At 48.5% G+C, this 27,734-nt stretch overlaps 1 protein-coding gene across 1 annotated transcript in view; it reads right to left on the reverse strand.

The window, feature by feature from the left end:
• Positions 1 to 27,734, reverse strand: part of PLB1 (phospholipase B1) — a 151,736-nt gene that overhangs the window by 69,071 nt on the left and 54,931 nt on the right. Inside the window, exons 7-18 of the mRNA XM_015473561.2 lie at positions 27,630 to 27,673; positions 24,205 to 24,295; positions 23,808 to 23,859; positions 21,849 to 21,935; positions 12,949 to 13,011; positions 12,127 to 12,206; positions 11,133 to 11,208; positions 10,084 to 10,188; positions 8,964 to 9,020; positions 3,585 to 3,656; positions 2,717 to 2,791; positions 436 to 499 (exon numbers count right to left, since the gene is read on the reverse strand). Of these exons, the coding sequence (XP_015329047.1) occupies positions 436 to 499; positions 2,717 to 2,791; positions 3,585 to 3,656; positions 8,964 to 9,020; positions 10,084 to 10,188; positions 11,133 to 11,208; positions 12,127 to 12,206; positions 12,949 to 13,011; positions 21,849 to 21,935; positions 23,808 to 23,859; positions 24,205 to 24,295; positions 27,630 to 27,673 (866 nt within the window). The remainder of the gene's footprint in view (positions 1 to 435; positions 500 to 2,716; positions 2,792 to 3,584; positions 3,657 to 8,963; positions 9,021 to 10,083; positions 10,189 to 11,132; positions 11,209 to 12,126; positions 12,207 to 12,948; positions 13,012 to 21,848; positions 21,936 to 23,807; positions 23,860 to 24,204; positions 24,296 to 27,629; positions 27,674 to 27,734) is intronic.

Genomic DNA, 27,734 nt, shown 5'->3' on the forward strand with positions numbered 1-27,734 from the left:
TTGAGTACACCCCGACACGGCTCTACTCAGAGTGGGGACTTTTTGCTTCCTGCTTAAGGTAGTTCTGCTTTTCACAGAACAGATCTGCCTCATCGAGGAAGGTAGTTCTGCTTTTCACAGAACAAATCTGCCTCATCGAGGCTTCCCAGCGGGAACAATGACATCAGCTCACTCACCCGACACCGGGCCCTTCGCAGAGCATGGCCTAGCATACAGCTAATGCTCAATAAATGCTTTCTGATAATGTTATCACATTTTTGTTAAAGAATAATCAAATACAGGCATGAACTTACAAGTACACACACAGAGCTGGATGGCCTTGAAAACCTCTCAGGTGTATCTCAGATTGTGGGGATTGACATCCTAAGGCTACTCTTACTGTGATGGGTTTAGACCTCACATGAGTTTACAAATCACTGGACTTGAGCCGTGTACCTGAGGTGGGAACCGTGTCAGAGGGATCCTTGTCAGAGCACCTGATTTCCACTCCATCTCTCACCTGAAAGGAGACAAAAGGAGAAATAATAAGAAATGGTTCTTCCATGTAAGAAACTGGGTGAAAAGTATGCCTCTACTGGGGAGATACCACTTAATACAGAAACCCAGGCATCTTTTAGGAGTTGTCCCTCTCCTTCAATACTCACACCGAGTGTCCACAAAACCCCTTCCAGCTGCTCCCAGGCCTGCCCCTCTTCTCTAGTCCCACAGCCTAATTTCAGGCTTCATCACTTCTTTCTAAAATATGGCTGTATTCTTCAGCATCGTTGCTGCTGGCCTGTAGGCTTCCTCCTTAGCCTTCTGAATCCATTCAGAGGACTCTTTTTCTCTCAACATAAAAATCACTCCCTTGCCCAAATTCTCAGTGAAATCAGGAATTTTTGTCTGTTTGATTCTTGTGTTTCCAGAGCCTATAACACTGCACAGTAGAAGCTCAGTAAATGCTTGTTGGTTAAATAAGCATGTTTCTACTCTGTACTAACAGCAGCATAGTCCATCCTCCTTGGCATGGCCTAGGAGGCCCTCGACGTTCCAAACCGCCCACCTAGCTCTCTGTCCCCTCCGTGTCTCTGCCCCATGCCCACCTCTGCCCTTTCTTTCCTCTTCCCTCTCCCTGTTTCCCTTCTCCCACCCACCTACCTGGCTGTGCCTTATCACCCCCAAGGCTGAGGTCGTGGGAGCCCTGGGGAAGCCTTCTCGGCTCCCTCCTGTCATGTGCTGTCCAGCTGTGTTCTCAGAATACCCATGGAAACCTCACAGCGCTTGGTACATTGTGCTGCCACTGCTGGCTGACCCCGCTAGACTATTTGTATCTTTATCTCCTATACCTGGTCTTCATCCACCCACTCATTCAGCTGACAGTGACGAGATACCTGCCCTGAGCCCCTGCCCTCACGGAGCCTGCATGCTAGTGGTACACGGCTGGTATTCAGTAAGTGTATCCTGAAGGGCTGTATTGCTCCCTCTTATATAAAACTCATGGCCCGGTAGATACTGTTAAATGTGCATTATACTTTATAACTTATTACCATTTAACACTTCTATGAAGTAGGATGATGACTCTCATCATTTACCAGATTTGAAAAACCAAGGCACAGAGCGGTTGAGTACTTTGCCTGCTGACACAGAGCCAGTAATAGGAAGAGTCTGGATTTGAAGCCAGAGCCCACTCGCTCAACTCACTGAGCCATACTGACTCTTAGATGTATCCTTGTTGCTGCGATGTTAGTGAGAAAGTGTGGGATGAGTTGATAAATCAAGTCTTGCACACTGTTATCTCTGGGGCTTTGCGATACAGGCCCTGGCCATCAGCTTTGCCTTCACCACTCAGAGCAAACTGCACCCTCTTTTATCCATAGGGAGACAGGGGCGGAGCTAGGACTGAATTCATCTCAACCCACATTGGTCCCCGGTCCTCTGAGAAGGAGGATGACAGCCTTCAAGTGTTTCTTGTGTCCACAGAGGACTGTGGAGTGCCCTATCTAATCTCAACAGGAAGTATTAGAAAAAGACTCATGAGATAAGTCATAAGGAAGACGTGAGTGAGTGTGAGGCGGCCCCTAAGGGGTGGCTGACGGCTGCGGACTTCCATGTTGACTGCTTTCAGATCTCACCCCATTTCCCTGTCTTTTCTTGACTTTCTCTTCAGATTAAGGGCTTGGATGAGTCTAAAAGGACTTGTCAGAGATTTGAGGAGAGTGAAGATTTTTAGGGCTTCCCAGGTGGCGCTAGTGGTAAAGGACCTGCCTGCCAATGCGTGAGACATAAGAGACATGGGTTCGATCCCTGGACTGGGAAGATCCCCTGGAGGAGGAAATGGCAACCCATTTCTGTATTCTTGCCTAGGAAATCCCATGGACAGAGGAGACTGGTGGCCTATGGTCCATAGGGTCACAAAGAGTCGGACATGACTGAGCACAATCATATACAAAGATTCTTGCCTCACATCAAAATAAACAGGAAGCTAGCAGCACTGAGCCCCCAGCATACCCAGTGAAGCCACGGGACGCTGGTTGCCAAGATCATTTTAAAGATGGAGTTGGAGGGCAGCCCTGCTTCAAGCACCTAGGGGACACCCACACACGTGTTCCTTCACCCTCTCCAGCCTGCCCCCGGGGGTCCAGGACATAAAGAACCCCTCGGAAGCTTCTAAAGACTCATCAGGCGGCTGCCCCTGGTTCATTTGCATGTTTGTCAATCATAGAACACCTCTCCGTACCTCAGTCTTCACCTGGGGCTTTAGCATCCTGGGCAGATAGTTGCTGTTCCTGTAGGTGAACAGATAGGGATTCTCCTGCAGAGAAAGATAATGTATTGTAACCATGATCCAAGAATCCATATCCTTGAACCATCAGGTCTTATCATCCAGCAATGCCTTTGGCCAGTTTGAAGCATTCATACCATCCTTTAAATGATGAGAAAACCATTCTCTGGCTTTTCTTCTCTGTACTGCCCACTAGTTCCCTGCAGGAGTTCATTAACACTTTGAAATTTCCCATTTGCTACAGTCAGCATCTCTTGCTCTCTACCTGAGGTTCATGCCACCAGACGCAGTAGGTATATTTCCATGAAAAGAGAACTTAAAGTTTCCTGAGAGCCAAGGCCAAGAGAAAAATGTGATGAATTGCATAGTTCTTACAGTCCAGTAACAAAAAACTTACCGATTCATCAAGAAAGCCAAAAATTTGACCAGCATTACGTGATAAGAGGAATTCTACTCATTTACGTTGTCATTTTAAAAATTAATTTATTAATCGACATTAATTCTACACCTACTATACACTGAGCACATATTTAAGACACCCATCTTGGCATCTGGGGCCAGGTGAGCTATGGCTTTGTTCCTATGCCCTGCATAGGTATGGAAGGGGCCTGAGTTCTATTAAAACAGTTCTCCTGGCCCACAGGTATAAACCTTAGGTATGCCCAGGCCCAGAAGAACAGATCCATGACTCTAATGGGGCTAATGTCTCATCCAGGTGAGACCCACTTTCACAGCAAAGCCCACTTCCTTATGACCCCGCCATTCTTCCCAACTCAGTAGGAGATCCGCCCCCCCACCTCCGCCCCCTCCAGTCCTTGCCTACCTGGGAGGGACATGTCAGAGGCCGTCTCTCTTTTGCACTGAACGGTTCATCTTTCTGTCCTGCTGGTTGCATCTGGAATAGAAGGTAATATTTAGAATAGCAAAGTCTTACACAGGTGGCAGCATCCTAGGGTACCACTGAGAGAGGCTCATTCACCCTGTGTTTCTCAGAGTGTGACCCTGGGCGGGCAGCATCAGCTGGGAACACATTAGAAATGCCACTTCCCAGCCCCCAGCCCTGGGGTGGGGCCCAGCTCCCTGTGTTTTATCAAGTCCTCCAGGGATTCTGATGTCCGCTCAAGCTGAATTCCACTGCGGGAGAGGAAACACCAATGCCCAGCCCACTGCTACTATTTCAGGGAGACTGAACACCAGAGAGAACTGAACACCATCTAGTCAAAGCTATGGTTTTTCCAATAGTCACGTATGGATGTGAGAGTTGAGCCATAAAGAAGGCAGAGCACCAAAGAATCGATGATTTCAAACTGTGATGCTAGAGAAGACTCTTGAGAGTCCCTTCAGCAGCAAGGAGATCAAACCAGTAAATCCTAAAGGAAATCAACCCTGAAGACTCATAGGAAGCACTGATGCTGAAGCTCCAATACTTTGGCCACCTGGTGTGAGGAGCCGACTTATCAGAAAAGACCCTGATGCTGGGAAAGAGTGAGGGAAAGAGGAGAAGGGGGTGACGGAGGATGAGATGATTGGATGGCATCATCAACTCAATGGACATGAGTCTGAGCAAACTCAGGGAGACAGTGAAGGACAGGGAAGCCTGGCATGTTGCAGTCCATGGGGTCGCAGAGTCGGACATGACTGAGCGACTGAACAACAACTTGAGTTCCATTGCAGGAGAGGAACCACCGATTCCCAGCCCACTGTTATGACAGGGAAACTGAACACCAGAGAGACTGAACTGACACGAGGACCTGGGTGTCCAGATCAAGTCGAATCACTCTCATGCAGGCTTCCTGACCTTCCAGCAGCTGGTTATTTGTTCTGCTTGACTTCCTGTACCCCGTCCTTGCTGCCCTGCTGCTGCCTGGCTCCCTGATTACATTTCCCTCTGAGAGGAGAATAGGAATGGGAAGGAAAGGCAAATACACGGTGTAAAACAGCAGGGAATGAATGAAACCCTTGGTCACCTGGCAAGCCCCGTGTTCCTACCTGGGACACAGAGGTGCAGGGGCATGGGGCACAGCACGGCCCCATGCTAACAACCAGAGAAAGTGTCTGCATTTCAGGAACAGTGATAGTGGTATCAGCACTGATAGAGACAGCTACTTAAATGATGACTGAAGCCTATCTGACATAGCAAAAAGCGACGTAGCGAAAAGTGTGTGGTGTATCCACAGGGAGAGCAGCGGAGGATCCACTCGGGGAAATTCACTGGAGGGAAGATGAGAAAATGAAGGCAGTTGGAGAATTCAATGGAGGAGGAATTTTAAGCTCCTCCTGTTATTTTAAAATGTTCACAGTACCTTTGTAAGGGACTTCCCAGGTGGCACGAGTGGTAAAGATCTTGACTGCTAATGAAGGTAGATGTAAAAGACATGGGTTTGATCCCTGGGTCGGGAAGATTTTCTGGAAGAGGGTACAGTTACCCACTCCAGTATTCTTTCCTGGAGAATCCCATGGACAGAGAACCTGGCAGGCTACAGTTCAAAGGGTCGCAAAGAGTCAGAGATGACTGAAGCAACTTAGAATGCACACACACACACATATATACCTTTGTAAACACTTAAGAGAAAAATGCAGTGGCTTTGAGAGATCGTAGATTTTCTCTTGCCTGCACTTCTACTACTTGGAAACCTTGTGTTTGCTGCCATCACTGCTGCCCCAAGGGGCTGGGCTCCTAGGGCACCCCAGCCTGCTACTCCCTCCCCAGGGACCCCGATAAGGGACATGAGAGATAGTAGACTGTGGGACGGACTCCCCTGTCTGGCTCAGTCATGGGCTCTGCCATCTTGCAAGAGCCTTTTAGACTCCTCAGCAGTATCTTATCCTAGCATCTGTGCCCAGTGAACAGGAAAGAACTTTACCCTTCTTGGGATTGGCTTGTCACCCAAACGGACCAGGTCAGATAAAAGGGTGTAATTAACCTTTTGGCAAAGGAGTGGCAACCTTTCACTCAGGGGCTGGAGGAAGAACAGGGCTCCTCAGCTCCTTTCAGTTTTATTCTGATGGTGGACACTTCTAAGTATGGGAGTCCCAACCATAAGGTTCAGGACTGCTCTGAAAGGAAGTGTTCAGTGGGCCTGGCTTGGTGGCCTGAACTCAAACTGGCCTGATTTCTCCAATCTTTCAAGAATTTAATCAATGATAGAATCTGGAAAGAAACACTGAGAAAACCACATCATGATTATTTTAGTCAAATGGATATCACAGAGCCTAATTTTTTTAAGGACTCCAAAGGAAGATTCATAGGTTTTCTCAATAAACCCTTCTGCATGAATAATCTTGTCCTAAATGTCTCTTTGGAAGGAATGATACTAAAGCTGAAACTCCAGTACTTTGGCCACCTCATGCGAAGAGTTGACTCATTGGAAAAGACCCTGATGCTGGGAGGGATTGGGGGCAGGAGGAGAAGGGGACGACAGAGGATGAGATGGCTGGATGGCATCACTGACTCAATGGATGTGAGTCTGAGTGAACTCCGGGAGTTGGTGATGGACAGGGAGGCCTGGTGTGCTGTGATTCATGGGGTCACAAAGAGTCGGACACGACTGAGTGACTGAACTGAACTGAACTGAAATGTCTCTTTATCCATCACCTACATCCTTCCTGCTGCCATTAATTCCTTTTACACCTGCTCTGGCCTCATTTCCATCCTCAGGATGGAAAATGACTTGCTCCATCAAAAGGACACTCGTGTGTCCCTCCACCCACCACCCCACACTGCACACACACGCACGCACTCCAGGGACACTGATGCTGGTCTCTGCTCTTGGTCGCCCTTCAGTACTTTCATCGCTTGCGTCTCCTGTGCGTTGGCTTCCCTGCCCCCACGATGAACTGGAGTGTGGGAGGCGCAGGGGGATGACCTCAGACATGCTCTTGAGACTCCCACTCCACTGGGAGCCATTCCCCAGCCTTCTTGCTCTGCCCTGAGATTCTAACACTAGCACAGGGCTTGGCATAAGGTGGGGGTCCGTGGCCACTGGATCTGGCAACTGAGCCCCCACAGGTGGGTCTCGTCAACACTACTGTTGTATAAGAATTATCAGAATTTACCGGGGAGGCAGGAAGGGCCTGGGAATGAATTACATCCCAAACACAAATCCTCCTCTGCTTTGTGTCAGGAGCTCAACTTCCATCTGAGTGGTTCATTCAGCTAGGATGGTGCTAGGTGTGTGGGGTTTTCCTTTACCAACTCTCAGAGCTCACACCCATCCTGAGCTCAGCCAGGGGAGCAGACAACACGTGGTTGGCTCAGCCAGCCCCACTGTTGTGTCCTGGGGCGAGGCCAAGGAGAGAAGCGATAGAATCCGGGCCTCTGTGGTCATAGCAATTCTGCTGGCTCCTCTCTGCTCCCCAAGCAAGAGGGTGGCCCTCTCTCGGGCCTCTGTGGGTCTGCAAATCTGGCCATGATGGACAAAACTGGCTTTGACAACTCTGTGGTCTCGGTGGGGTCCAACACAGCAGAGAGGCACAGAGGTAGAGGAAGGGAGGCTCGTGGTCTCCCCATGTCCCTGGGAGGACACAGGGGAGAACCCAAGGGAGAATGCTCCTGTATTTTCCAAGGCCTTCTGAGGCTGGCCAGGAGAGAAAATGGGGCCCAGAAAGACCACGTGATGCACCTCAAGAAACAACCAAAAGCACAGCCGGACCCGAACCTAGGTTTTCTGGCTTGTTAGCCGGTGCCCTTTCCTGAAACCTGTTACTGCCCTGATTTCTCATAAATAACCCCAGGCCTGCAGGCACTGTCGGTGTGTTCTGGCAGCTGTGCTTGCTCTGGGAGTGAGATGGTGTGATAGCCTGTCATTTCACCCCAGAGGAAGAAGGGCACAGACCTTCCTGGGGATACACTTCTCTCCTAGTGACAGCTCCAGGAAGCGTGAGGCCTCTCGCTGGGAAATGGTTACTGTTTGGGCTGGGCAGGTAACTGCCCAACTAGGAAAGCCATCTCCACCTCAAAGCCCCGGGACACCAACTAGGTCCCAGTCCCTGGTCTTGAATGCGAGACCTTCTGTTCCCCTCTGGGCTCCTGGGGAGGAGAGAGGTTTGGCTGAGCTTAAAGCATCAGCTCTCCTCCCCCAGAGAGAGGACAGGGGAGGGCAGCCTGTGCAGGACCAGTCACTTTCCTTGGCCCTTCACAGGAGATCAGCAGCAAAGTGGTTTTCCGGGGAATATCTCGCCCAGGGGTCAGGCCCACTAAAAAGGGTCCTCATCCAAAGAAATCAAATGCTTCCTCTGAAGGCTGGTGTGACTCCATGGACCCGGGCTGCCTGGGCCGGCCCTGCCCCTCCCTGTCTCATTGGCTACCACACATCCAACTGCAGCTGCTCATGGACTCAGCACAGCACCCCAGTCGTGGAGATGGAGAGAAAAATTTTTCTAATTCAAGGAAGAAGAAAGCCACGTTTCTGTCTTGGGAATTCTAAAAATAAGACAGCTTGGATGGGGAAAAAAGTAAATGGCAAAATCAGGTCTCTGTCTGGTGTCCTGGAGAGGCTCAGAGTCTTGACAGAACATTCCATCCATCGACGAATCCCAGACAGCCCTGGGGGAAACTTCAGAGTCTGGAGAAAGCCTGTCCCAGTCAGAGGAGGAAGGGTCACTGTAGTGAGTACTCGCCGCGGGCCGGGAGGGAGGGAGCCACAGGCTCACCATGTGTCGGCTCAGCGGTTTTGCAGAAAGGGAGCTGAGACCCTAGGTTTGCACGCCCGCCCGTGAGAGCTTTGAGCCCAGGTCTTCCTCAGTCTCGAGTCTGCGCTCACCCCAGGCACCACCCTGGGCCCTGGGCACCACATGACAGTCCTTAAGTGTGAAGTGAGGGAAACCCAGACCCACTGGCTACGTGAGCCTGATCCCTAGTGCCTGACTCCCAGTGAAGTCTCCCAGACAGACTCCAGGGAGGTGTCCCTGCCTCCAGGAAGAGCGGAACTGAGGCTTTCCAGGGAGCCCTGCTCACTGTCAGGGCTACAGCCCAGCTTCTGGGAAGAGGAGGGGAAGCTCCCAGGGGTCCCAGCTGGGCCATCACTAGGTGTGGGAGGGACCCCTGGTGGCCCAGAATCACCATCATCCTGGAGTCCTCGTGGTTCCTGCAGCCCCTCCAGCAGCGAGTGGGCAGGCCGGGCGCAGTGGCAGAGTCCTGCCCCTCCTTCCACAGAACAAACCCCAGGTTATCAGTGCAGCGCCGGGACCCCCAGCCACTCACCATGCTGTTCCAGAGAGTCAAGCCGAGAGCGGTGGGATCCTGGAATGGCTGCTCCCCCTGAAAGAGAACCAGAGGAAGAGCCCTGTGTGCCCCGAGGGATGGGATAGCCCTGCCACACACTCTTGAAGCTCTCCCGGCAGAGATGGGGGGCCCCTGATGCACCTCGATCCTTCATGCTTCCCCATTAACAATGGTGGGAACTTAGAGGACTGCTGTCTGGGGTCAGGGCTGGGAGGTGAGGGCCTGGAGAGGCGGGTTACACGCCTGGCTGCTACTTGTCATCGTGGGGCTGTACACACTGAACTAACGAGCAGAAGGAACAGGTGGCACAGAAGTGATTCAGGTGTGGTCTGAGTAGGAGGGGGATGGGAACTAATATTCCTCCTCCTCCTCTTTCTAAACCACTATTTAAACATGACAGAAGTCCCGGAGGGACACAGTGACTCCAGGAAACAGAAACCTAGAGCCTGGAGGGAGAACGGCCCCAGATGCACGGTGCTAAAGCCACAGAGGCATCAGAGACCTTGCGGAGCAGAGCGCGCCTGGACCCACCACAGCGCTTGTGGTCGTGGGCCTCCTGGGGTGAGAGGCATGGGTCCAGTGACCTGGGTGAGGAAGCAACTAGAATCATCCTCCCTTGTAAGGATGGGTGTGGAGGAGCCTGCAGAGAGAGGAGTGTGGCGTGGTGCCTGGAAATTCCACCTTGAATAGTCACCGTGGCTGAGAGATACGGAAGGCTTCCACACACCAGGCGCTGTTCGAAGTTCCTCACACCTATTTACTCACCCCTGACAACCACCCTAAAGGAGGGACTACTCACAATGGCCCTGACATCCCAGGTGAGGAACCAAAGCAAAGAGAGTTCAGACAACTTGCCCACGGTCACAGAGGAAGCCCATTCCAGAGCTGGAAGCTGTCTGTGTGAAGTCCATGCTCTTCATCTCCAGGCTGCTCTGACTCTCGGAACCCACCTCACAGGGTCAGCCAGCCCCACGGGGAAATGGGCCCCAGAGTATAAGAGAAAACTGCAGCATTTCCCCTGAGACTGCACGTCCTGGGCTGGGTCTCCTGTGGAGGAGAGGGCGGGGGCAGGAGAGGGTGGGGGCCGGGCCTCACTCACCGAGGTTGGTGGCAGGGCTCTCTCGTAGAAGAAGGGCTGGAAGACGACTGCGAAGGACTCCTGCTCGTTGTACTTGCTGGAGGCCAGGAGACGTTCCCAAGTTTCCTGAAGAAAGGAGTACCGTCAAGGCTCAGCCTGCCCCAACCTCCCATCGTCCCAGCAAGGAGCTCCCAGCAAGTCCCTCACCCCTGCCCCGGTCACAATGACCCACCCATGCTGGTCTGATTTGTATGCTGTTTGGAAGCTCCTCTCATCTCATATTTTGGGGCCCTATGATTGACTAAATTGGGTTTTCATTCTTCTCTGAAGTGCTAGAATCAGGTTATAGCAGAGTTAGACCTGAAATATATTCTCTGAGAGCTCAAGAAGTGTACAGCTGCCAGCACATAGCTAGGGCCCCCATGCTCTCTTCAAGGGCTGAGTTCTGTAGAGGGATATGCTATGACCCCCGTCAGAAACTGTCCCTTCCTGAGTGAGTTAAGTGCCACACAGCTTCACAGATATAATTTTCTTCTTAGATTAAAAATCATCGTGGTAACGTGTATCAGTGGGAGCTGTGCTTTGTGCTGTTTGCTGGTGGGGATGAAGGCTTCTGCTGAGCCACCCACACTGTCATGGGGTCTCTGCTGTAAGCTAGATACACATCTTCAGGGGCTATTGTCCCTGACTATAGTCTGGGGCACAAGCCTAATCTGGGCAAACTAGCTCAGCAGCCACAGTATAAGCGGTAATGATGACCAAACGATCTCGGAGTGATCTCCAAAGTTCTTCAGCATCTTTAACTGTAGGTACCACCACCACCCTCGCACTTCCATCTACTCTCCCCCCAGAAACCAGTACTGTAGTCCCCACTTTACATCCAGGAAAATCATGTCACCACCCGGAAGTGACCCAAGAGGAGTTGCTGCCTTCGGTTCCTGACTCTCAGTCCCAACTTCAGCAGGTGGGGTCCCACCTCAGCAAGCTGGCACCCTCATTGTTCCTACACCTCTGTTTTTATGACCACCCTCCCCTGTGAGCCAGCAGCCAGTGTCTCAGAGTGGGCTCACCTGGTAAGTCCACTGGGTCACAACACTGCTCAGCCGCGAGGTCTCCCCTGAGCACCTGCAGGGCTGGGCCGTGGGGCTGCAGGTTAAAACAAGCCAGAAGTGAGTGTGGATGCAGTGCTGGGACCATCCAGGCAGCCCCTTGGGGAAAGATGGGGATGCGGGGACTGGGAGCTGCTTAGGGAGCAGGGAAGGGATGAGGTGGGGGTCTCAGAGGGTCCAGGAAAAAGAAGGAAGTAAGGAAAGAAGAAAGGGAGGATGGGAGGGACACACTGGGGAGAAAAAGAGTACATTATGGAGACATCTCCTGATGCCTCCCTCCCTCCCCTAGAGGCCCACCTCCTCTCCTTCCTTCCCCTACTCTAAAACCCTCTCCCTTCTTCCTCTTCAAATGCCCCTTTCCTCTCCTTTCCATCACCACCACCTCCAGCCATCCCTGTCCTGACTTTATCCACGTGAACTTCTTTTCTGGGTTCAGTTCAGTTGCTCAGTCATGTCCGACTCTTTGCAACTCCATGGACTGTAGTACTATCCATCACCAAGGACATCACGAAGGATATCTTTTCTGGGTACAAGGCCAGAAATCTCAAAATTTAGGTTCAGAAAGTTTAAATTCTCTGAAACATCTCAGAAATATATGGGGATCAAGTTGTATGAAAATAAAATCCACTTAGGCTAAATTGTCTCTCCAATGTCCTGAAGTAACACGTCTTGGCTTCTGGATGTTTTGCCCAAGCTGTTTTGTAAACTCTCAAGTCATTCTGGTGGGAGGAGGGCACCTGGCGCCATGTCAACCAGAGTGACTATTTCATTCCTTAACTCAGGCCCCTCCTGCAGCCCAACTCTGCCCCCACCGGCTGTGTGATCACACACACGTCCCCTAGCCTCTCTCCAACTCCATCCCTTGGATCAGTTAATGCACGTGAAGTGCCTCACACAGTGCCTGGCACATGGCACCAAGCCGCAAATGCTGGTCCCCTTCCACTTCCCTTTTTACCTAAGCAGAGTCTTCTGATGCCAGTGTGAGCCCCTCAGAGCCTCAGAGAGATCGACTAGGTTCACAAATGCTTTGGGGACCTAGGGGGATACAAGGGAAAAGATGAACATTTGCAGAGTCAGGGTCACGGCTCCATGGCCTTTCTGGAACCCTTGGTTTGAGCTTAGTTTGGGGTCCAGTTGAGCACGTTAGGCCTCTCTTTGTTAAATAGGTAGGCCCTTTGGGAGATGGTTGGTAGGGTTTGGTTCAAAGCTTTTAGCCCTGCCGCTGTGCCATCATCCCCCATGGTGGGCAGGGCGCCTCCCCACCACAGTATGGACAGGGCAGCAAGACCTGGTGATAATAGGACTGTAGCCTCTCTTCTTCTCCCAGAGCTCCCCTGGGGTTTCCAAGATATGCAGTGCTCTCACTGGTCACTTAGTGGAGCTCTGAGGGTTCTCAAGGTCCCTCCAGGCCATCATCCCCCTAGACGCAGTCAGAGCCAGTCCTCAGGAAATAGCAGGTCACCAAGAACCCAGGGGAGAAATGGCCTATATCCTTCCTCCTCTCCAGAGGTCCCTCAGGAATATCCTTTGCAAGAGTAAACAGTTCTATATCTGATCCGTTTATCATCAAAAGGGCAAGAAGCCTGGCTCTTCCAATGCCTTCCCTTTCTCTGGGGTCTTGGACTTCTTCTTGGGAGTCTGTTTCCCCTCCCATTGGAGGCCATTTAAAGAAAACCTGAACCCCACCAACCCGCAGAAGGGCAGCTTCTCTTGGCTGCTACAGGCACCTGTGACGGAGTTCTGGGTGCCTGGGCCCACAGAGCTGGGGGAGCCTCACCTCCTGGTGCAAGTAGTCCAGCGTCCTGGTCAGCTGGTCCATGCTGCTCATCACGTGACTTTGCTATGGAAGGAGAAATGTGCTAAATGTGGGTGGGACGAGATGCCCAGGCTCATACCGGCCTGTCTCTTGCTTTCCCCAACCACCTCCACCCACCTCGATGGGCCTGATAGTGACAAAGGCCCTGTCTAGATCCCAGTCTCCCACAGACAGGTGTAGAGTTCCCAGAGCTTCCTAGGTTGGTTTTTTTTTTTTTTTTTTTTTGGTCCATTCTCTGACTTCCCCGACACATCACTCACCACCAGGAAAAGTGTCATGTCAGGGAAGAGCAAGCCCAAATCAAGGCAATTAGAAAGCTGACATTTGGGACAGGAGACCAGACTTACTCCCAAAGGCTGATGGAATCACTTTGACCTGAAGAAAATCAGGTCCAGAGCGGGGACATAATTACGCTTGGATTTAAGGACACGGAAGGTCCTCCAAACTTCTCCATGGCACTCTTAGCAGACCTCCCCCTACCACATCCACCCCAAGAAAAGGACTCCTGTCACTGACTATTTAAAGACACCTCCTGCCCACCCAATTCCTTTTGTGTAATGAAAATAAGCAAATAAGAGCACTTCAAAAAAAACAGCCATGGTTTATGTTTTTGGTGTAAAAACAAAACAAAAGTAAACTTTTCAACAAGACAATCTTCTCAGCTGCCTGCAAACCTGACGTCCCCTGAGGCAAAGTGGCTCAGAGGTAGACAAATCATGCCTTGCAGGCACTGACTCTGGAGACAGCTGTCAATCACTCAGGCTGGGACTGCGTGGAGGGCAGTCTCCCCCATCCTGTGCCTCTGCTTCAGTGCAAGGCTATCCCCTGCTAGCCAGTCCCACCCATGCTGCTGCCATCAGTTCAGTTCAGTTCAGTTCAGTTCAGTTGCTCAGTCGTGTCTAACTCTTTGCGACTCCATGAATCGCAGCACGCCAGGCCTCCCTGTCCATCACCAACTCCCGGAGTTCACCCAGACTCACGTCCATTGAGTCAGTGATGCCATCTAGCCATTTCATCCTCTGTCGTCCCCTTCTCCTCCTGCCCCCAATCCCTCCCAGCATCAGAGTCTTTTCCAATGAGTCAACTGTTCACATGAGGTGGCCAAAGTACTGGAGTTTCAGCTTTAGCATCATTCCTTCCAAAGAAATCCCAGGGCTGATCTCCTTCAGAATGGACTGGTTGGATCTCCTTGCAGTCCAAGGGACTCTCAAGAGTCTTCTCCAACACCACAGTTCAAAATCATCAATTCTTTGGCGCTCAGCCTTCTTCACAGTCCAACTCTCACATCCATACATGACCACAGGAAAAACCATAGCCTTGACTAGATGAACCTTTGTTGGCAAAGTAATGTCTCTGCTTTTGAATATGCTATCTAGGTTGGTCATAACTTTCTTTCCAAGGAGTAAGCGTCTTTTAATTTCATGGCTGCAGTCACCATCTGCAGTGATTTTGGAGCCCAGAAAAATAAAGTCTGACACTGTTTCCACTGTTTCCCCATCTATTTCCCATGAAGTGATGGGACTGGATGCCATGATCTTCGTTTTCTGAATGTTGAGCTTTAAGCCAACTTTTTCACTCTCCACTTTCACTTTCATCAAGAAGCTTTTGAGTTCCTCTTCACTTTCTGCCATAAGGGCGGTGTCATCTGCATATCTGAGGTTATTGATATTTTTCCCGGCAATCTTGATTCCAGCTTGTGTTTCTTCCAGTCCAGCGTTTCTCATGATGTACTCTGCATATAAGTTAAATAAACAGGGTGACAATATACAGCCTTGACGTACTCCTTTTCCTATTTGGAACCAGTCTGTTGTTCCATGTCCAGTTCTAACTGTTGCTTCCTGACCTGCATACAGGTTTCTCAAGAGGCAGATCAGGTGGTCTGGTATTCCCATCTCTTTCAGAATTTTCCACAGTTTATTGTGATCCACACAGTCAAAGGCTTTGGCATAGTCAGTAAAGCAGAAATAGATGTTTTTCTGGAACTCTCTTGCTTTTTCCATGATCCAGCAGATGTTGGCAATTTGATCTCTGGTTCCTCTGCCTTTTCTAAAACCAGCTTGAACATCAGGAAGTTCACGGTTCACACATTGCTAAAGCCTGGCTTGGAGAAGTTTGAGCATTACTTTACTAGCATGTGAGATGAGTGCAATTGTGTGGTAGTTTGAGCATTCTTCGGCATTGCCTTTCTTTGGGATTGGAATGAAAACTGACCTTTTTCAGTCCTGTGGCCACTGCTGAGTTTTCCAAATTTGCTGGCATATTGAGTGCAGCACTTTCACAGCATCATCTTCCAGGATTTGAAATAGCTCAACTGGAATTTCATCACCTCCACTAGCTTTGTTCGTAGTGATGCTTTCTAAGGCCCACTTGACTTCACATTCCAGGATGTCTGGCTCTAGGTCAGTGATCACAGCATAGTGATTATCTGGGTCGTGACGATCTTTTTTGTACAGTTCTTCTGTGTATTCTTGCCATCTCTTCTCAATATCTTCTGCTTCTGTTAGGTCCATACCATTTCTGTCCTTTATCGAGTGCATCTTTGCATGAAATGTTCCCTTGGTATCTCTAATTTTCTTGAAGAGATCTCTAGTCTTTCCCATACTGTTGTTTTCCTCTATTTCTTTGCATTTATCGCTGAAGAAGGCTTTCTTATCTCTTCTTGCTGTTCTTTGGAACTCTGCATTCGGATGCTTATATCTTTCCTTTTCTCCTTTGCTTTTCGCTTCTCTTCTTTTCACAGCTATTTGTAAGGCCTCCCCAGATAGCCATTTTGCTTTTTCGCATTTCTTTTCCATGAGGATCGTCTTGATTCCTGTCTCCTGTACAATGTCACGAACCTCATTCCATAGTTCATCAGGCACTCTATCAGATCTAGGCCCTTAAATCTATTTCTCACTTCCACTGTATAATCATAAGGGATATGATTTAGGTCATACCTGAATGGTCTAGTGGTTTTCCCTACTTTCTTCAATTTAAGTCTGAATTTGGCAATAAGGAGTTCATGATCTGAGCCATAGTCAGCTGCTGCCATAGCCAGCAATAAAGCCTTCTGTCTCATTTTTTTTCTCTCCCTGAGCATGACATTCAGCATCACACTTTCCCTTCTAAAGAGGCATGGGAAGTCTGTCGAGAAACGGCCTCAGTTTCCCTCTGGACCATACTCAGGGCATCCCTCTTCCCTTGGGGAGTCCCTGCATGGTTCTCCTTGGACTGCAAACTCTGTTTTAGAAAATTCTTGGTCAAGGTGCCTAGTCACTGCTGCAGAGTGAGCTGGGGCCCACCTAGGCTTTCCAAGTGCTGAATGGTTGCCCCTGGGGCACCAACTGTCCCTGTTCTTTAGTGGAAGACAGATACTCCTATAAAATGTCCCTTGCCTATGATATCACATATGATAAACTTCTCCATAAGTTGAAATCAGGAAAAAGTTTATTCCTTCAAATGCATGTGTGCTAAGTCATTTCAGTTGTGTCCAACTCCTTGCAATCCTAGGGACTGTAGCCCATTAGGCTCCTCTGTCTATGGGATTCTCCAGCAAGAATACTGGAGTGGATTGCCATGAAGATCTCCAGGGGATCTTCCTGACCCAGGGATCGAACCCCACATCTCTTATGTCTCCTGCATTGGCAGGAGGGTTCTTTACCACTAGCGCCACTTGGGAAGCCCTGTTTCTTCAAATGAACTTGCATATTTCCACTGATATCTTTTGCCCCTAGAATCAGAAGAACGCTCTATTATCAAATATGTGCCTGCAACCAGACAACTTTTTCTAACAAATTATTTCCCTGGGATTCATTCCGAGAAGTAAGATTATTTAGCCAAAAGGCACAAACACTTTTAGATTTCCTGAGTCATACTGCCAGTGTGTGCCCTCCAAAATGTTGACATCCATTTCCAAAGAATAAGTGAGTGTATTTTTGAAACCAAGGGTTGTTATCCATTAGATACGTTAAACTGTAACTTGCTTAATAAATAATGAACTTTAATCTGCTTTCACTGATCAAGCTCGCTTTAATTGTTTTTACAATAACTTGTATGTCTTCCAAGCATGATGTAGCTTAAACAATGAGATGATTGCCCAAGTTGTTTTTCAGGAATTTGGAGTCAGCTGTTCACTGGCTCGAGCTCTAACTGAATAATGGTTGAGACCTCCAAATGGGCATGTGTTGAGTGTTCCATTGGTGACCTTTTGATATCAGAAGACCCTGAACTCCACCTTGAGAACAGGCCGACACAGCCTTTTTCTGAACACGCGTCCCATGAATAAGCAGGTATTAACAGCTTGGTTGCACCTGTGCAGAACTACAATTCCCTCACCTTTTTCTTCTCTCCGGTCACCTTTCTCCCACACTCCCCATGCCTCAGATCACCCTGTCTCTATCCCATAAATGTCCCGAGGTAGATGTGAGAATTGTTCTCCCACCTCCTCGCTTGGCTGCCTGGTGAATAAATCCTTTCTCTCTGCAAACCTTGGTGTCCCAGGGCTGCTGTGCATGGGGCAAACAAACTGGATTCAGGAGCAAATTCTTGCAGTGTAAGTCTTCATCTTTTTCCCTTCTCCTCTCTCTTATTCTGATTTTTTTCTTACTCCCTACATTTAGACTTTAACTGGAGAGCAGTAAGTAAGAGTCCAGACCCTAAAATCATCCCTGTGTCACTGCTCTGAGCCAGGTCACCAGCTGCCTCTGAAGCACCTACCTCTGAATAGCTGGACGCACCACAGCAGGCCTGAGGCAGCACTGTCACCATCTAATGAGTGACTCCTCATCATCTTCCTCTTACAACTCTGGTCTTAAGAGCCCCCTAAAAAGCAAATGTGGACCCAGGCCCTTGTCTATTCCCCATGAAAGGAGCCCCAAGGCCTCTTATAGGAGGAAAATTCCAGGTCCTAAGTAGGATAGGAACATATGTTTACAATTTCTCCTTAACAGTAAAATACCTTTATTTCATATGAACTATTTCAGGGAACCTGATGTATGTATGTTGCCAGTAAAGGTAGAACTGCTTTGACGTCAGGTGGAAGCCAGAGCCCACAGTCTCAGAGTACCTCCTGCAACTCCTGAGACTGCAGAACAACCCCTCATGGAGAGGCCACTGGGGATGCAAACTGCTGGGTAAGAGCTTCTCAGATGGTGGTTCTGGGTCAGCTGTGGCCAGAGGCACCACCAGGAAGACTAGGATGTGAGGGGTGGGTCTGTGCTGCAGAAGCAAGACTGGAGGAATGAAGGGAGGAAGCAGCCAACCCAGGCCAAGGAGGCTGAGAGCCAGGCCTATGAGCCACGAGGTCCTTTGGGGGGCAATGGCAGTGGAGGTGGGATTTATTCTAGGCTCAAAAGCCTTGGTGGTCTTGGTGCAAAACACAAATCAAGATAGAAGAAAAAATGCAACGAAGTGGGAATTTAAGTGAATGCTAGTAAACATTGCTGCAGTGAGCTCACTTTACAGAGATTAAGTCACTGGTGTGTAGCCATTTAGAAACCAGAGGTGAGGCACGATTACTTTTGTCGTACGTTTACAGCCAATTAAAAGTGTGAGGTTCTAAGTGTGAACAAACTTAATCCATATGTATCAACACGACTAGATCTTGAGGGAATTTCACACATTGACAAAAAAGAGTCATTAGGTTGGTAACAGTGTTGGGAAGGTTGTAGAGAATGGGTGCGCTCAGACATTGGTGAGAATACGTGATATTGTGATTTATAATACAGAGTATATATTTGGTCTTTGTCCCTTTTTATGGCACAGAGTTTATAAACCATTGGAATTTCCTAAGTGATGAGAGCATAAAAGTGTGTTTTGCTATGCTAATGAGGTGACTTTTGGACTACACCTAAGGACAGGGGCTGGTTGCCAGGAGAATCGACCCTGTGGCTAGAGAGTTGGAACTTAAGTTTCCTCCCCCACCCAACCCCCTACCTGGGGCTGAAAGTTGAATCAACTGCCATTGGTCAATGACTTAGTCAATCATCATATTATATCATGAAGCCTCCATAAAAGCCCAAAAGGATAGGTTCAGAGAGCTTCCCAGTTGGTGACCACCTGGATGTGCTGGGAGAGTGGCCCAGCTGGAGAGGGCATGGAGGGTCCTGGCTCTTTCCCCATACCTTGCCCAGTGTATCCCTTCCATCTGGCTGATCCTGAGTTATGTCCTTTTATAATAAACCAATAACCCAATAAGTAAAATGTTTCCCTGGGTTCTGAGAGCCACTCAAGAAAACTAACTGAACTCAAGGAGGGGTTTGCTGGAATCTCCAATCTATAGCCAGCTAGGCAGAATGATGACCTGGACTTGGGACTGGCATCTGAAATGTGGGGTGGGGGGCAGTCTTGGAGGACTGGGCCCTTAGCCTGTGGGATCTGATGCTATCTCTAGGTAGATCGTGTCAGAATTGAGTTGAATTGTAGGACATCCCGCTGGTATCTGAGAACTGCTTATTGGTATGGAAAACCCCCTTACATGCTGGCATTGGTCCCAAGATATTAGACTATAAATGGGTTTGGCTCCTTTGGAGGGCAATTAGGTAGTCCTTAAAGATTTCAAGCGTATGTATCTGATGACCAGCAATTCTCTGTTTAAGAATCTACTCAAGGCACTTCTCTTAAAACTGCCTTGATCATGACCCATGGTGTGAGGTATATTTCACATCACAGCCCAGTACATACATATCTATATATAAATGAAACAAAAATAATCACAAGCCAATAAACTCTACATGCAATAAACTCTAGTATTTTATAGTTGATTCTATTCTATTTTTTATAATTTTTGGTTATAATCTTTTAAACTGATTTTTGACCTATTAATATACTTCCATCTACAATTCAAAATATAATTACACTATAATTGAATACAATGAAATATAATCACTGTATTTAGAAAAACATTATGTTCAAGTAAATGAACAAGATTGTTTACAATAGTGAAAAACTAGAAACACCTAAATGGTCACCAATATAGAAATAGCAAAATAAAATCTGGTAAACATACACTATGGGATATTGTTTAGCAATTAAAGGAATAAATTTAATCTATAAGTATCATAATGACTAGATCTCAAAAATATTTAGTGAAAAAAATTGTTCAATAGTAGATACACTATAACACTATTTATATTAAACCTCTCTCATATACACATGCATAAAGGAATACTAGGGATTACAGATGTGCAAAATACTTGGGAGAAAAAAGTGAGAGGATCAGAGGTGCTGGCTAAAGAATATTTTAGCTTTAACTGTAATGCTTCATTTTTAAAAGGAGAAAGCATCTGTGCACTACTTGTGTAGTTAGAAATTAAAAAAGTAAATAATACATAAATGGACACATGCACACAGGAATATATTGTGTACATATTTAAGAATAAATGTAATGTATTGAAGGAATAAATACATGAAAGAATGCAAGCGTCCATGCAGCAATGCTTGAACCCGAGATAAAATGTATGGAAGAAATCATGAATGAGTGTAAGTGTTAATGAATACATTCAAATATTTAAAAAGTCAAATGCTAGCATGAACAACTCATCATAAATACCATAATATATGCCTGCATGTAAGAAGAAAGAGTGAAGTTATGCATGAATAGATAACTGATGGATGGATGAATGGATGCATGAGTGGATATACAGAGGAATACAGCAATGCCTAATCGCTTGTTTGAGCATTCAATGCATGAATGTGTAAATTCATGAGTACATGCTGGTTTGCGTGATGGCCTAAGTGGAGGGTGCCAAGAATAAACAGATAATGTAAATTTCACTTGCCATGGGAGAAGACAGAAGCGAAGTAGAACAAGATTCAAGATCTGCATGCCCAACATCACTAAAGGAAGTGGAGTTTTGACGGTAGGCTGGGATTCGTGGAGCATTTGGAAGAAGGCACGGGTATGTGTTTGGGAGAGGGGCACAGAAAATAAGAGGACAGCACCCAAGAAACTTCACCCTTGCTTGTGCCAGGGCCTGGTGGAGGCCCTGGAAGGTGGCTGAAAGGACAGCGGGCAGGCACTTGAACTGTCGTGAGTGGTGGGTCCATCCTGGAGGCAAGCAGACTCCTGAAGAATCATCTGTGTGCCATTAATGTCACCATAGCTAACCCTTTCACCTTCAACTGATCCTAACCTAAACACTCTTCAATAAAGATGTAAGTCACAGTCAGTCACCTACATAAAATATTTTAAAAGTCACATATTTCATATCCCATTCCTGGGAATGCCAAAGAGCCTTGACAATATAGTCAACCTATATGAACAACTCGACAACTTTCCTTTAAAACTGGAGGTCACAGTAAACTAGTTAAGAGGCAATGCCCAAAGTACAGATCCCGCTTTAACTCCTGATGTCAGCATTTAAATAAAACTGGAGCTACAAGAGGCAAAATGCTCTTTTATCAGAAAGTGAATTTTCCTCAGTTGTAGAATGATCAACTCAGTTTATCTATATTATGGTTTCCTTTTCCTGATAGGATGGTAAGTTAAAAATTCCCCCATAGCTCAGTGGTAAAGAATCCTCTTGCAATGCAGGAGTTGTGGTTTTGATCCCTGGATTGGAAAGATTCCCTGGAGGAGTACATGGCAACCACTCCAGTATTCTTACCTGGAGAATCCCCACGGACAGAGGAGCTTGGTGGCCACAGTCCATGGGGTTGCAAAGAGTCGGACACAACTGAGTGACTAAGCATGCATATATGCATGTCCTTCAATATGGTTCCTTGACCCTTAGATATCTGTCCGTCTGTCTACCTGCCTGCCCTAACTTGGAAATATGTGCCATCAGGCCCAGCCTGCCAGGTGCAGGTCAGTCAGGTTTAGTTCATTCACTCGGCACCCACCCCAGCATCTGCAATCCCTCTGCCTCCCGCCTGCGGTTTACCTGTTGGGTGGAGGAACACAGGCGACACTGGCTAGCATTACTGAAGAACACGTTGATGAGCTTCCAATCATTTTGAAAGTCAAGTTGCTGTAAAAAAGAAATAAAGGACGATAGCATGAAAAAGAGATGGCAGGGAATCCTGGTGCCAAAAGAGCTTCTTTCTTTGCATGTCTTTTGATTTCATACAACCCCTCCCAAAACCATATGTATGGGTTTTTTCAAAAGGAGACATATAGTGTAGGCATTTAAAGCTGTACAACTTTAGAATCTACTAGATCAGAATCCCCAAGATCTGTGGCTCAGACGGTAAAGAATCTGCCTGCAATGCGGGAGACCCGGGTTCAATCCCTGCTCTAGAAGGCAATATGGAAAAATTCATCAAAACTTTTTTAAGAGGCTTACCATTAGATCCAACAATCCATTTCCAAAAATGAGTCTTAAGGAAATGGATGTGTGAAAGACTTAGCTACAATGATGAAGCCTTGTCATAAGAGTCAAAAGTTGGAAACAATATAAATGTCTAAAACAGAGGATTGCTGTGTAAAGTATGGAATGCTCATGACATGAAATACCATGCGACTGTTCAAACAGTGCTGGAAAGCATATTGCCATCAGCAGAAATATGATATCAAGAAAAGCAGACTGTAAAAAGTATATACATCAAGTAACGGCTATTTTATAAAATGTATACAAACGTATGTGCTTGGAAAAATTATGCAAGGGAATGTACACCGTCAACAGTAATTATCTCTAGACATCAGGTTTAAGGATGCTTTGGGATGGTTTCAGTATTCTTTTGTTTATCTGTGTTTTCTGATCTTCTCTAATGAACATGTGTTACTTGTGGAACAAAAAAACAAACTTCTGTTTTGTAAGAGGCAGCATGGTGCTCTGGAGGAGCATTAGATGTGAATCAGGCACTTTTGATTTTAGCTCTAACTAACTGGCTGTGAACTCAAACAGGTCATAAGACTTTCTGGGGCTTCAGTTTCCTCATCTGTAAAATGACAGGATTTGATTCAAGACCTCTAGCCATTCTCCAGAATGTTATGATCATTCCAGAAATTTGAGAAGTCTGTAGTTTGGAAGAAGCCACTCTTTATAGCACTGCTCCTATATTTGCCCCTCTCCTTGTATATATTGGGATGACCTGGCTTGAACACCCTGACTCTTTAATGAATGCATGGCTGGCTGAGACAGTGGCTTCCCTTGGTTCCAGTGGTTCAGGCTAAGTCCCTCATTAAAAGCTAGCTTGGTAGCAGATCTTGCCTGGATTTGATACTTGTCCATAAGGAGAGCACAAAAGATTAGAGGCAGCTTATTACAAACTCATATATGAGCTTCTGAGTAAAGGGTGTCTACACTTCTAGGAGTGTGGGGACTAGGGCCCCAGGATGCATGTGACAGAAGCCTCCACCCAAGAACTAGAATGGGTGTGATGATTAATAATGACAGGAACAGTCTCTTTAACGACAATGACAGCTGTGGGCTGGCACTGGGCACTGTCTCTGTGCTAGGCGCACCCAGCACCTCACTGAATCCACCCCAAGCCCTGCGCTGCAGGCCCTCGTATTATTCTCATTTCATAAATGGGAAAACTGAGGCTTAGAGAGGTTAAGTGCCTTACCCAGCATCACACAGCTAATAGGTGGAAATTCAGGATTCACCCTCCAACAGGTGTCCCTCTAGAACCCTAGATTTCAACCACCTCACTGAGCAAGAAGTTATTTAGTTCATCTGCTGACTTCGACAGGACCAAACTGGGGATATGAGAAGAGGTCCTGTGTTCTACTGGCCTCCAGAGGGTACCAGGGGCAGGGGTGTTCTTGGAGGGCCCAGGCCACACTGGTTGCCAAGCTCAGGGCATGATGGCTGCAGGGCCTTGGTTGCCTGGTGTCTTTGGTCTGATGGCCTCCCAGCAGATAGAACAGCCCCCAGCAGAGTCGGATGGATTCTTACCTGGTTCTCTTTCATGTTCCTAACCAGGTCTTTGGCCTGAATCCACAAATCTCTGCACAGAGGGAAGGGAGCCAAGAGAATAGTCAGTTAAACACAACTTTGTCAGGGGCTGAAAGCTTGCCGCCTGCCCCAGCCTACGCACAAGGCTCTGAGCAGGAGGCTGCATTGCACCCCTCCTGAGTCCTGGAAGGCAGACACTGACCTGATTTTTTTATTAGGCCCATCAACAGACTAAAGTCAGCACAGGAGACACATTTCGGCTTTGACTTAACACAGATCTCTCTTTTAAAGCCTCTTTGACTCTTCCAGCACCACCACCCTCCCCCCCAACCCCACTCGCCATCAAATCCTCCCATCTAGATGCCAAGGACGACAGAGAGTCAGAAAAAGAACTTACTCAGCAGCATCATGGTGTACCACTTCCGTCCCAAGAGTGCATATGGGCTTCAGAACAGATGGGCTGAAGTATCTGATGACATCTGAAAGGACTAAAGAGAGAGCTGGTTTGAGGCTGTGTTCCCAGCAGCCAATGGTCACCTGTAAAGACTGACCCACTCTGGTGAGGTGCCAAGGTCACTGCCCCTGCCCCAAAGCATGACCTGCCTTGGGCTGTGAGGTCCACCTTGTAGCAGGCCCTTAGAAGTGAACAGAGTTGAGAAAAAGGAGCATCCATCGGGTGCCAGGCCAGCCAAGTGCTAAGCCCTGAGGTATGTGTGTGTGAAGGGAAACCGAGGCTGGGGGAGGCTACACCAGCTACCTGAGGTGGCTGGGATCTGAGCCTGAGCACTCAGATCCCACAGTTCTTCACTGTCCTGCACTGTGTACTTGTTAGGGAAAGTGTGCTGGGATGGGGGACTCGGCAGGCTGCCTCCCTGTCCTCCCTCCTCCTGAGAGTGACAGCAGAGCGGGAAAGCTCCGGGGAGCACACAGAAGATGCGTCCCAGAGCTGACAGCCAGAGGACCGCTAAAAATAGTGCTGTCAGGAGCAGTTAGGCTGTGTCTGCTCCAGAGAGAGGAGAGGGCAGACGGGAGAGTGTCACGGCAGCGAAGTGGTGTCCCCCTCCCTGGCCCCTCTTTCTACCGCCCCCATCCACAAGTGCCTGGGGCTTTTTGGAGCAGAATCCAAAAGACAGCTTTAGAGGGGCTGCTTTTGAAGGAAGCTGACACTGTGCAGGTAGCAGAGAGAGAAGGGGCAGGAGAGCGGGAGTTGTCCACTGGGCTTTGTCTGCTTGGGCAGCCCTCTCAGTCACCTGGGGCCACAACTTCTTCATCCTCAACCCAAACTCATGAGCCTCCTTTATGGTGCCCTGACCGGCCTGTGGACGGAGCCCACCCCCCACGCGTGGTGGGAACCCAGAGCTGAAGGTGACAGGGTCAGTGTGGGTGTGTCTGTGTGAGAGTGTGCATGTGTGAGTGGATGGGGGATGGGGCACTTTCTCTTCCGCACATCAGGAGGGTCTTTGAGGATGAATGACAAAACAGCCTGTTGTGACATATTTGAAAGTGAACGGCTCTCCAGGTTAGTGAGTGAGTGAAACTGTCTGACTCTCTGTGACCCCATAGACTACACAGTCCATGGAATTCTCCAGGCCAGAATACTGGAGTGGGTAGCCATTCCCTTCTCCAGGGTATCTTCCCAACCCAGGGATGGAACCCAGGTCTCCCGCATTGCAGGTGGATTCTTTACCAGCTGAGCCACCAGGGAAGACCAAATTAAGGGTGTTTGTAAAACACTGCTTCTTTGTGATCAAACGTGGCCTTGGGTCTTTTCACACCAATCTGCCCGTTATTTTATTCTAGGGCTGCTGGCACCTGCTCTGTCCTAGTTATCCCTCTCTGGAGTCAGAACAAAGGACGCAGGCTGTGGGGCTGGGCCGCCTGGGTTCCTAGGGATTCTGCCACATACTGACCGTGTAACTTTGGGAAGGTCTGTTTACCTCCCTGAGACTCAGTTTTCCCCTCTGCACAATGGCACAATGGCTGTGGTGTGTGAGAGGACACAGCTAGACTGGAAGGGCTCTAAGGTTCTGGGGTTGAAGGACAGATGGGCTGAGCTCGGGCCTCCATGCCCCTGTAGCACTTTCTTCTGGAAGACCAGTTGCTCCTCTGTGGGCTTGACTACCCAATATTGCCCCCTCCCTGGCCCATCCCTCTTAGTTAGACTGGCTTCACTGCCAGCTCCAGGTGAGTCCTGTCCCTAAGGGCACGCAGGTGCACCTGCCCTCACCGCCCTGCCTTCTGCTGCTCCTCTGGCCAGTGGGGCTCCTGGCCATGCTGTACTTAATGGGGGGCTAGCAGGATTTGTTACCAGGTTGTGCAGGGACCCCCAAAATGGAGACAGACTGAGAAATCAGGTAAAGCCATAGCTGTGCTTACGGTTTCAGGATCTAAACTACATCCCATCTTCCTAGACTCCCCCAAATACACCACTTCGTTTCTATTTTCCTACCAGTTAAAGGTAAATAGGGCCAAACCTAGCCTGAGCTGAGACAGTCACCAAGTCACAGGGGCCCGCTCCTTCTGAACCCTTGACCCTTTGCAAGAGGACCCCTCCACCGCTTTGGCCACCAATGTCCCCTCACCTGTCAATCAGATCCTGGAGGGCTGGACACCAGGCCTCTGCCTCCCCTGATGGATGGCAAGGGCAGATGGCAGGACCAGTGTCTTATTTATCCCTCACTCTGCAGGGAGCCTCATAATTCCCAGGTCCTTGGTGACATTTATGGGCTGAACTGACAGGGCACCAGTTACCTCACTTGTTATTATGCTCTGCTCAAGTGTCAGCTCAGGAGAGCATTTGCATTGCCACCCGAGTCTTTTCACTCTAATTATGGAGTGAAAAGTGGTATTCTTGCTCTTGGCTTCTGAACACCAGCCATAGATGACTATCCACCAGGCTAATTCAGCTGGCATTAAGGCACTCAGGGGTTTCAGGATGACTTAATCGAGTTGCAAGGAACCTCTGATATTAAGGAAAAAAAAAAAAGAAACATGCTACATATAACATATTCCTAAGAACATTCATATATAAAAGGCCAAAATGTTAATGGACTTCCCTGGTGGCTCAGACAGTAAAGCATCTGTCTACGATGTGGAAGATCTGGGTTACTGATTATCTGACTCCTTGCAACTCCATGGACTGTAGATGCCAGGCCCCTCTGTCCATGGAATTGTCCAGGTAAGAATATTGGAGTAGGTTGCCATTTCCTCCTCCAGGGGATCTTCCTGACCCAGGGATCAAACCCAGATCTCCTGTATTGCAGGCAGATTCTTTACCATCTGAGCCACCAGGGAACCCCAATGATTATCTCTAGATGGAGGGATTATGGTTAGTTTTCATTCTTCTCATTTCACTTTGCTGAAGCCAATTGATATATCTATTTTGTAAGTAAGGGGAGTTACTACAAAATGAAATGAACTGATAATTGGAGCTGGGTCTTCTCCTGGGTGTGGTGGTGGGGGCAGTGAATGGTGGACAGTTTCCAGACAAAGTGCCGTAAGTCCCGCCTTGGGGTCCTGAGGGAGAAGCTGCCTCGGGATTTGGGCCCAGGCACCCCGACCCCTCTCCTACATCCCTTAACCTTAACCCCGTGTCTCTTGGAGTCTTCTCACTCAGGGACCCTCGGACACATCTCTCACGCCTTCAAGGGACGTGACTCTTCACACTCTGGCTCCCTCTCTGTCCTCTCAGAATGCCTCCCCTTTCCTCAGGCCCTGCCACAATGTGGCCAGTAGGGCACATCCTCTTCTTTGACCAAAGGGCTGCTGTGTTGGGAGGGACAGGGACAATCTGGATTCCGGCCATGAAAACACCGAACTCACCAGTCACCACTCCCATGCACGCTTGCGGCTCCTGCTTTTCAGTCCTGCAAGTAGAACAAACATACAAATGTCAGCTTGAGTTTGTCGCCTAGCAATGCTTGCCCT

The sequence above is a fragment of the Bos taurus genome, chromosome 11, assembly GCF_002263795.3.
Source record: "Bos taurus isolate L1 Dominette 01449 registration number 42190680 breed Hereford chromosome 11, ARS-UCD2.0, whole genome shotgun sequence".
Taxonomy (NCBI): Eukaryota; Metazoa; Chordata; class Mammalia; order Artiodactyla; family Bovidae; genus Bos; species Bos taurus.